Source organism: Strix aluco, chromosome 3, assembly GCF_031877795.1.
Source record: "Strix aluco isolate bStrAlu1 chromosome 3, bStrAlu1.hap1, whole genome shotgun sequence".
Taxonomy (NCBI): Eukaryota; Metazoa; Chordata; class Aves; order Strigiformes; family Strigidae; genus Strix; species Strix aluco.
In genome coordinates this window covers 70,337,910-70,349,346 of record NC_133933.1, presented here as the reverse complement: position 1 = coordinate 70,349,346, position 11,437 = coordinate 70,337,910, and the positions used below count along the sequence as shown (strand labels likewise).

The 11,437-nt window shown below is 37.7% G+C and overlaps 1 protein-coding gene across 7 annotated transcripts in view; it reads right to left on the bottom strand.

Annotated features, from left to right (window-relative positions):
- Positions 1 to 5,281: 5,281 nt before the first annotated feature.
- The window catches only part of MED23 (mediator complex subunit 23), a 42,870-nt gene continuing 36,714 nt past the window's right edge, over positions 5,282 to 11,437 (bottom strand). For all 7 annotated transcript variants that reach the window (XM_074819087.1, XM_074819091.1, XM_074819090.1 and 4 more), the window contains 4 exons: positions 10,204 to 10,418; positions 9,230 to 9,350; positions 7,108 to 7,239; positions 5,282 to 6,397 (listed from right to left, as the gene is read on the bottom strand). In XM_074819087.1, coding sequence (XP_074675188.1) covers positions 6,224 to 6,397; positions 7,108 to 7,239; positions 9,230 to 9,350; positions 10,204 to 10,418 — 642 coding nt within the window. In that variant the 3' untranslated portion in view covers positions 5,282 to 6,223. The remainder of the gene's footprint in view (positions 6,398 to 7,107; positions 7,240 to 9,229; positions 9,351 to 10,203; positions 10,419 to 11,437) is intronic.

The following is an 11,437-nucleotide window of genomic DNA, read 5'->3' as shown; positions in this document are numbered from 1 at the left end:
GCCGTGTGTTGAGTCAGTCTACACTCCTTTAATCACTTCATCTACCCTGTTAAAGAAACCATGTAAAAAAAGAGGGCATTTACTCCTGTAAGGGACCTTAAAGGCTGGTTCAGCTGGGGCTTGATAATAAAAGAAAACAACAGAAAAGATATTGATGTGATAAGCTACAACCAGGACTCCTTTCTGCTGAATTATGTCTTAGCAGAAACAGCACCAAGGAAGGAAGGAACCTACGGGGATTTTCTTAGACAATTCAACCTCACAACCATTCTGAGAACATCAACGGTTTCCGTTCCCATCTGTTTATCTCTCACTCACCTCTTAAGGACCTTCTTCATTTGCCAAACACCTCCACAAAGTCATTCAAAGATATCATACGTGCATCCTGCTTTTGCAGCAGTCACAGAAAAACTGGAATGCAGATAAGAAAACCCAACAAGTTATTATTATTTTTTTGTCAACTATACAGTTTTTCTCTTCTGCACACCTTCATTTATAGGTTGTAAGTTCTTCAGTGCAGTGTTTTGTGCTCTTTACTTTGACAGTATTTAATAAATAATGGCACACCTGAGTTATAGCTGCAGTAGGAATCAACACTGAATTTCTCAACTCCAGTGCAATCATACAGATAATGCTATGGTGTCATTTCACACTGAACATGCTAACTGTATTTCATACAACTTGCAGTAGAACTTTACTAATTTTAAATGTACCTGCTGTTGCTTTCAAAAACAGCATTGGGAAAATGTGTATCATCCAAAAAAAAAGAAAGGAAATGTCATGATGGATATGTTCTTCACATTAGTGTGGAATAGGCCCCTGCAAGTCTTGTACCTCAGTGCAAGTGTTACACAGAAGGACTGTCAGACTGTTCTCTGCTCGTTTTTCACTGTAGCCGTCAGTTATGTATTTGTAATGATGTGAATCACAGAACTCACCAACACTTGTATGTCCTGTCCTCTCCTTGCTTGTTTTGCTGTATTTAACATGTCCTAGAGATCACTAGGTATTATATCCTATCAGCACTAGACTGGGTGGTATTCATACATTCCAGCACCCAGTGCCTAGCTTGGCTAGCCAGCCTCCCTTGACTTGACAAGTAGTCAGTGGAAAATGGCAGGGTCCTTCCCAGAGGCCACTTCAGAGCAAGAACTGAACTGCAGATTTGCGATCATCTCTCCTCTGGCTCCAGAGGGACCCCAACATCACTTGCCTTCCTGATTACCTCTTTAATACAATACCAACCAACTAAAATAGTTCACTCTCATTCATCTGCCTTGCACCTTTTGTCCAGTTACTGGAGAGGATGAATGGATGTTCTAATGGCTAATCCAAGAGTGAGGTCATCTGCACCCTTGTTTTATCATGTATTTTCCACGGAATGCAATGCGAGTGTTAGCCTATCCCCTCCCAGCACCACAGATAGAACAGTATTCTCTCCCAGCACCCCCCCATTACAGAGACATGCATTGAAGAGGCATAGGTGTCCAAAATCCATACACATGGGGACCATAAAAATACAAAGTATATGAATCTTGGTTCATACATGTGATGGAGAAATTGCATCCAAGAGGCAGTAACTGTGAGAATGGCTCTTGTTGATGTGCGGGCTGATTTGACTCATCTCAGCCTACAATGAAAGAGGATCACTTTGCATTTGTGGGTTTACAGCACCACAGCTGTGTTTAAGTCCCCAGGTAGGGCTTACAGATGCAACTCTAATAAAAAGCAGCAGTTTTACTACAGTGAAATAATTTTTTCTTTCCGAATTTCTTTCTTGAATTCTAATGTCATCCAACTGCAATTTATTATCGCATCAATATTTTCTCCTTTCACTTTCTAAGCATAAATCTCATCCTGTCAAGTCTTCACCACAATAAACAATTCTGATCCAAATAAAGTTTTACGTTAGTCTATGTAGCTCTTCTCATGAGCAAAAATCATTGAGTCCCACCATAAATCTGGAACGTCAAACTTCCAATTTATTTATAGAACAAAGATATGAAAGGATAAGAGACCTGCACAATGTGGATGAAATTATATACCTAGGAACTACTTAATAATGTTTTTTTTCCCCGTGCCTGCATAGCCTCCCTCAGTCTCTCCTTCATGCAGCTCAACCCTTTGCTTCAAAGGCATCTACATTGCTTTAAACATTTCCCATGCAGGACTGACGTGGGGACAATTAGGTGTGGGGGCATTTCAGCTTTTTAATTAAAAGTTAAACTATAAAGCAGCCTGGGCCCACTCAGTGCCGAAACAGGGTTAGGGCAGAACTATAGATCCTCTACCTTTGATGGCTGACAGGAACCCACTGTGTTCCTCTCACCAGTACACAGACAGAATTCCCTCACATTTCAGGAGAAAAATATTAGAAGGTGCCCACTTACCTTTAAAACAACTCACTACTATTAAATCTGACATCAGATGCACACCACCAAGCCAGAGTGTGGTCTCTGTGTGAAAACTAATGAGGTGAAGGACCAAACCTGACTTACAGGGGAGAGAAGGAAAAAGAAAAAAAAAGACTTTTTCTTCCATTCAAATTATTAGAAGAAAGGACACAGAAACAGAGTGGCGTCTCTCTGCCCACTAATAGCAGACGCATAAGTGAAGAAATAGGGGTTTGTATGGGAACCTCTCCATGTGGGGTTTCAGGATCCTAAACCAGAAAAAGAAGTTTGTGCATTACTGTGCTCGTATTTGCTGAAGGAACAAAGGCACAGTGGAAACCAAAAACATTCTTCACCTTTTAGAGGTGCAGAGGGTATTGCAAGTTAAATATTGTGTGATCATTTTATTCAAATATTCATTCACTATTTTAAGATTACTTTCAGCAGTAGGCATGGTGGGGGTAAGTCCATCTTCACAGGAATAAGTGAACTCAACAGTCAAAGCACCCATTTACAATGACATTAACCTCATCTGGTGCACCTCCCGAAAAGACTGCACGATTTCAGGTACAGTCTGTAAAGCCGCAAGTATCCATTTATGTCCTAAAGTCTTAGTTCTAAAAAAATCAAAGTCAAATACACTGTTATCTATTGCTTATTTTTTGAGGTGATTAATTAGAAAAATCTCTCATCCACTCTGGTGACTGTTCCATGCATCAAGTGATTAGATATTTTAAAACAAAATCTGTGACAATTTTGAAAGATTAAAAAACTTTGTATTTGTTTGGAAGATTTTGCAAATCCCATAGCTCTAGGGAGTCCTCCAGTAAACTTGTTTATGAGGAAGAGAAATAACAAAGCATATTTTAAACATCAAGGACAACAGTGTAATATGGCTTCTAAGCTGTTAAATCTTGGATCAAAATGTTGGTAGATCTAAGGAAGATCTGAGTGTTCAGGATGTTGCATTATACACACCATCAGCTGGAGATTGGGTTAAGCTTTTTGAAGAATTCTCCCTCTGGTGGTTAAAGAAGGAATTTCAAAGAGGGTATTCAAATTTTTTTCTAACCATCTGTTGACTCATCCAGCCATACTGTAACAGACTGTTCAAGTCCTACTAAATGAATATTCTCTATAAAAGTCAGACAAGGTGGGGGAAGCCTGGTACTACTGTGTCCATTCCATACTGGCTACCTGTAGTTTGGAATACAAAAAAACCCCAAAAGCCAAAACCTTCAGACTTAAGTTTCCCCTCACTACTTACAACTGCTGTGAGGTCCAGCAGAGGGCCAAATGCAGTATTCTGAATTTTAAAAACCAGCCATATGATAGTCATAATCAATTGCAAACATACGTATGAAATTATACTGGAATTTTCTCTTGCTGTTCTAGTACTTTAGAAAGTGAATTTGGTTAGCTGGGTTTTAAAGGGTAAGTTATTTAACTCAAAGAAAGCATTGTTAAGAATTAATTCAGTTGTGCTGAAGATGCAAGTGTAGATTTTAGCAAGAGATACCTTATTCCAACTAGTGGGGGTTTAGCACCTTCAGAAACCTGCTGAGTTTTGCAGAGAACGAGTGTGCATGCTTGGAGGAAGAGTCTTCCCTTTGCATTTGGTAATACATAAACCATGTAAATCACTAATTCTACTAGGTAAGAAAGGGCTCAGGGTCCTGATTTGTAGCACTGTTAGTGGGATATACAGCCTTAAGCTCTAAGTCAAAGGTTCAAATGTAGTCCAGTATTGGTGAAACACAAGTTTTTCAATGATTTGCTAGTGCCAGCCCAGCTGTGGCAAATCGCTTCCGGAGTGCAAGGCTTCTTAACACACTGCATGTTGTAAAGACACAAAGCTGAATGAGGGAGCTGCTTCTGTACACCACTGTTGCCCGCCACAGCAGTAAAGAATCTAATTTTCCAGAACTATGAGAAAAAGGAAAAAAACAAAAGTAAAACCACCCATAATTTCCAACAGCTCTCATTATTTGCTTCTGAAGACAGTTATCCTGTCTTCAGGTAACTTCCTCGATACTGTCTCTGAAACCCCAGTGATTGAAAACAGGTGCTAGTTTAAATACTAAAAGGAACACTCTGGGTGCCACATCAAGCATCAAAACTATTTCAATATGAAGTAAGACGATTCAGAAAGATGCCTGTGGTGTTAGCATTAGCCCAGCTAGAACATGCATGCAGCATGGCCATGAAACACGCTGTTTCTACATGCTTTTTGATTCATATGCTCCAAAAACTGTTTAGGAAGAGAAGTCTTAACACAGTTTCACTGCCAACAGAAGTTTGCAAACCCATGACCAGAATTTTGCTTCTTGGGTCTGCCACAGAAAACCTGTGGGAAGACCTGTACAGAATGGTCCACTTGATTTTTGGAGACCAACTATGTTCATCTTGTTATCAGAATCGAGCTCAACGGTATTAAGAGTCACTTGACTCTGGAATGGAATTCAAGACCTTTTAAGCCAAACATACAGCATACGAAAGGCAAACATGCTTTTCCTGTAAGACCACAAATTCATTGAAGAGCACTCACAGTTCTGTTACTCAAATTACACTTGGCAGAATTTAGGATCCAAGTACAATACACATGACAGCAGTTTCCAGCAAGCCAGGTTTGCTGTCCTTCAAAACCTAACAGATAAAAAAACTTCTGCCCATTGAATCAACAACAATTTTTCATTACTTAAATTTGTACAGAAAGATATAAATTAGACCTGACCTTACCAATCTGGACTCTATTTGTAACAAGTTAAAACTGGCATTATTGTAAAGCTGATAGAGAACTTCGGACATGGAAGTATACTTGCTACAGTCAATCCTTATTTTTAAGGTAATGGGTATAGAAAATAAACAAACTTAACAAGACTAATACAGTCTTTTAAAGTGGGTTTTTTTAATTAAAAAAGTTTGTCAAACAAGATGAGTATTTACAAAACACTGAGCCTTTCAATTTTGTTATCAAAACCTGCTGAACGCAGTACACATAAAACATAAAGTACTATTATACAAATCTAACATATAAGAAGATATCAATAAATTCATGGGATTGACTTAATAAAAACTACACCATTTCCCAAACAGGAAAGATAAAATATGAACCAGCACAGCTTGAAATGAATATGCAGACTTCCAATAGATTCATTAGAGACAGCCTCTGAATAGTAATCTAACAGTCTAATAACTGATGCTAGATCAAACCCATTGCTCATTTGTTGAATGTAAACTGTACATACAAAATTTACAAATATTTTCAAAGGCTCATTCTTAGTCTTTGGAAGGAACGTTATCATTAACTCAATATAACTGATGCAATCTCTCTGTCTAGGAGCGTTTTTGTGTAAAAGCTTGTCTGCCCCAAAGACAAAGAGAATTTAAATTCTTCTGCTGGACAAAAAGAATAGACATTTTTAATAAGGCGGAACCCAAATTTAAAAAAAGCCATTTTCTACCAGGCTACATACATCAAGTGTCCTTTTGTATCACAGACAAAGAAAGGAAAAATCCAGATCACTCAAACCAGGACAGGGAGCAGGGTATTGTAAACTCTTCAGCAATCCATGTATTTGCTTGCAGAGAATCTACTCAGTGCTTTCAGAGAAAGGCAACATGTACCTCATCTAGTGTCTGATATAAATAGCTAAGATGACTGGCATGCAGAGCTAGACTGCTTCATTATGCAAAAGAAAACGAAGCAGAAATCTGTATGTGGCTCTCTTTCCTTTTATACAGCATACCAGATTTCAGATCAGATTACGTTTCACCGTGATTAGTAACAGAAGGAAGCCTTCACATCAAGGCCAGCTGAACACTTTATTTCACTGTGTTACTGGCAAAGCAACATTAACAGGCACTTGGCTAGGCTGTTGTGCTGGTGACCCATTATTGAGAGGTTGTTGTGGAACAGCAGCTGGTTCCATTTTGCTGATGTGTGTTATGAAGCGTAACCGAAGTTTCAAAGCTGGTCTTAAATTACAAATGATTTTCTCAACCTGTTAAAAAAAAAAGAAGACAGAAATACATTTGGTTAAACTGGAGTATTTTGACATATTTCACTACTGTACACAAACATCATGTTAGCACAATGAAAAAAGGAAAAAGATATAGTAAATAGTGGTATTTACGTTAATATTTTATTTACCATGTTAACTTTTGGACCTCTTCTGATAACTAACCTTAAAAAAAACCCTACCCGGTGTACCAGTTGTACACCAAAGCTTTGCAAAACAATTCACACAACTGACACTTTTAAAAGTGCATACTGTAACAAACTGAACTTAAATTGAGTGAACGTTTACTGAACATGGATGCATTCTTGCTTTTGTCACATGTGAAGTTATATTAATGAATCAGAAATTAGGTAGAAACTTAAAAGATACAAATTGAAATGAGGAGAAAAGTTATGACATATCCAATACCTTTGTTTCTAGTGATTGCTTTAATAATAGTACTTAAAGCACCCTCAAGCTGTATCTTAAACTTCAGACTACAGAAATGAATCCTGAAATGTGAGACACCTAGTCTAATGTATCTGAAGCTTTTAAATGTGTAGAGGTGCACCGACTTCCTAATTTACGCACAGAGACTAGTCAACTGTTAAGCATTTTGTTATTCTTCTACCAATGAAAATAATTCATAAAAAGATTAAATTGCTATATGGGAAGAAAGATAATTAAAGTATAAGTATCTACTGTTTACTTACTTGGTCTTTCACACTGTCACCTGTAAACATATACTTCATATGATACAAGAAGTCACATATAGGATCCATGTAGTTCAGGTGTGAGCTGTACCGATCTGCATTCAGGAGCATTTCATAAAATGCCACTCCAATCTGTTTCCACAGACACAAAAAGCACCCCAAATGAAAACAGGTTTTAAAATGCTTTAGAGTAGAAATGCAGTTAAACAGCAGAATAAATATATGTACTGCTTTTTAAATATATGTGATTCCTATTTACTTTCTTACAAGGACAAATGGGCAGGTCTTAACTCATGCCGTTATGCTTAACTAAATGATCCCCTATTCCCAAGTTAACTTCCAGTGAGTGCAATGATGGTATTTTGGTACATGCTACATAATTAGTGCTTAATCATCACTGCAATATGGTTTCAGTAAGTGGCTACAAAATTTGGAAAAGCAGACCTCAGTAAATAACAAGGAAAAGCTAAGCACAAGATTTGAGTCTTCGAGAGAGAAGACATTACAGTTTATTGCACTCAGCTTATATCTAGACTCCGGTAAGGTCTTCAGCAAATGAACACAGTGCATTTTAACGGTACAAGCGTTCTCTACAAAAAGTTTACAACTACAGTGTTTGAATATACTTATTAAGGAAGCATTGTGTGCAAACATATGTGTGCCTACAACCACTTAAAGATGGCAATGTGAAACTTGAGCTTTGTGCTTGCTTATTGAAGCCACGTGATAGTTGCTGCCTACTCTGAGGGTAGCAATCCCTTACTATTTCCTCACACTGAAATCAAAAGAAAAAGGAGTGGTATGGGAATGCTAAGCAGCATGGAAAGGTGACAGCTTTTTAACCTTTCCTATATTTTGGTTCAATACAGAGAATGCAGGCACAGAAAAAATTTCCCTCCTGATGGAGGGAAGGAAGAAACCAGTCAAAGCAATACTTACTAACAATTTATAGTATTATACACAGGAATCTATACAGTACTTTCTGTTGCTCTCCCATACTTTTACTTAAGCACAGCTTTATGAAAAAACTTTTTGGAGCTACTTTTATTGTAGCTTTAAGACAGAAAAAAAAAAAGAAAAAAAGAAAAAAGCATTCCTAAAGATTTACATATGTTTAGTTTTTTTTCATACTTCCAACATGTACTTAAAAAAACCCAGAAAAAGCTGTAACTCAGAGGTAAAACTGAAGGAAATATGTAAACAAGTACACAGAAACACTGCCATATGATTATCTAACTACCTGATACAGTTTCTTACAGTATCCTGTGTTCATGATATATCAAAAAACATGGGAACAAAAGTTACAAAACTCTTCTCCCGCTTTTTGACTTCTTCACAAAACAATGTATGCAAACTAAGTATTTCAGGAAAGACTGGGGGCAGGGTGGGATGGGGAGAGCTGCAGCACAGGAACTAACAGGGACCTAAGATGGTTAAGAGTGAAGTCCCCAGCACAGACATTGGTAACTGGGGATGAAAAAGTAATCAGTAGTGGTGGTTGACCTGTATTTATGTTGGTCAGGCTCTAGAGGGAGACAAGATGCATACTTGACATATAGGCTTTGTGTATATTTATAAACAGCACAGATAGCTTGGGATTCCCAAGTTAAGCTCTTCTTTCTAGAAGGGTCTCTGCTAGCTGCCATTTTTCAGCTCATCTGCCTACTGGCCAGCTCCATCTCTTTTCTCCTCCCTTACCCTTATCCACATTGATATGAATGTAGGAAACAGCTTGTGCTCCTCCATCCTTACAATTCAGCTCCTGCATACTTCCTTCCCCTGAACAGAAGCTTTTAAAACAGTCAGTAAGTCTGACGCATATTTTGCCTGCAGTTTGAGAGCCAAAGAAAGCCTGTATTGCTTGCTATTTTTGGGGTTGTATTTCTTTTCTTGTTAAAAATAAAAGTGCTAGGTGTTTTATCCTGAACCAAGCTGACAAGATTAGTTACCTGGGTAGCTGAACACCAACTCAGCAATTCAGATCCTTGAAAATACTGTTTAACTTGTATAGAATTTAATTCTGAATGTTTATCGAAGATCTCTATCAGATTCTGCTTTGTAATATAATTGCAAAGCTAAAATAATATATACCGTATAAAGTAGACCAAGAGCTACACTTTACCTCTATCATGCATCGTGTCCTCTCCTGCTGGAACCGTTGTAGAAAAGGACCAACAAGGTGGTAAACGTAGAGTAACTGGAACTCTGTTTTCACTATGGGTATCAATACTTCTGTGAGAAACCTGTAGTATTTCAAGACATTTACTACTTCAACTGGATTTTTTTTTGTTTTTTCTTTCTTTTCCCTATCCCAAATTCTAGCCAAAACATCACATTCTCTCTCACAGATCTGGGCCTTCATTTTAGAAAATACAGTGTAGCTCTGCAAGTATTAGTTATTAGTTACTTCAGTGAAGCTCTAGAACATTTCCAGGCATTATTACTGGACTAGAACAGGCAACAATTCTAAGTTCAGCAGAACGCTACACACTGTCAAAAAGCTGTCCCCTGATGTTTTAACACTAGCCTTAAATCAAGATTCAGGATTAACTGAGAGAAATACATCACACCACCTTCATTTTTGTTCAGTATTTTAAGACTTAGTAAGTAAAGTCTGTTGGTTCTCTCATTAACACAGCATTGGGGAAAGTCTAATCAACTTTTTAATGCAGTGGAATTTTTTATTTGCCTTAATGATTAAGTGGACCACTACCACATCCTTCAGTCAGCAAAGCATCTCAACTTGGAGTAGAGGGTACTTGCTAGAATTGAGGATACATTTACTGATTATAGTTGATGCTTTAGGAATATGCCACAGTCAATGGTTTAAGAAAAATTGAAATTAATAAAAACATAAAAGCTAATCAAGATTAAAAAAGGCTTATTAAAAAGGCAGTCACAGTCCAGATGAAAGCCCTGAAGCTTACAGATAACAAGAGCTATGTCAGCTGGAAAAAAACTTGTGATGCATGTGGTGAGTTTTGGAGCTCCCCTGTACATATTTACTGGTATAAGTGCTACAGGCACAGCTTTGTTATCTACAATATGCATGGAATTGAAAAGATAAATGAAATAATCAAATATCATTACACCTACTTAGGAATAAGAGAAAGCTGTCCAATGCTAGAATGATGCCAGACAGCATGTGCCAATGCCAAAGTGTAGCTACAACTCATCTCAGAATAAGACTGGTGACACGCTGTGAAGTCAAACAGCTGGAATGGGTAACCAACCCACTCTGTCTCTGACGTCAAGCTGGGACTGTTGATAACGTTCACAATGCAATCATGGAGAACAATCCAGTACGGCTCCTGGAAAAAGAACAAAAAAGTCGGAATTGCTTCTGAAAAGAACACCATCTAAGAAGACAATGCTTCCTCAACTCTTTCTACCGTTATCGCATTTGTAAGATGTTTTCAACTACGTGGTAGTTTATAACCCTGTCGGACAAACGTGAAAACTAAGATGCACAATACAGAAAGCATCCATGATAGTGCATGTGGCACACTCAAGGATGTGGCATTATCAAGACATATTTAATGAATTTAATTATTTAGTTAGCTAATATAAAGGTCTCCAAAAGAAGCAGAGCAGAGCCAAAAAGCCTTAATGGAAGACTTAATGGAAGACTGAGAATTTTCTGGGTTTTCTGAGTACATGCACAAACTGATTAAAAATCCAAGAAGGAAACAGGAAACAAAAAAAACCACACAAAAGTCAAAGACCATAGATGAAGATGCAAGGAGAGGGAACAGGAAGAAGCAGCATTATAAAAATAATAAGGATTAAATCCATGTTGGCTTTCTTCCAAGAAAAGGAACCATTTTGTTGGGGAAGAGAAGTCGTATGGAAAGGGTAACTGTTGCACATATAAGCAACAGGTAAGTAAAATCACAATTATTCAGGCAGGTACAAAGGTCCTGGTCAGGTACAAAGAGTCATATTCAGAAGATCAAAGTTTCTACTGATGCACAAACTCTAATACTACATGTATTTGCTTTTGCAGTTGTAGGCACATCTCATTTACATGGTTTAAGAGATTTGGGATGGGTAAGTGCAAGCATCAACAGAAAATTAGCTTTGCATCAGAACCCTTACAGAGCTCCTTATTTCATGGTTCCAGTTCTCAATTAATACTACACATGTGGCATTTAACTATGTTTTTATATAGGAGTGATTTACTACTTTTCATCCTAGCCTCAAAACATAATAGATAAACAGAAAACCTGGTCAATTTTTCCATGATGGAGGAGTGGATGTTTCTCAAACATGAAGTAGCTTTCTGAATAGCTCTCTGTGGAATCTATAGATGTTGGCTATCACACCGCAA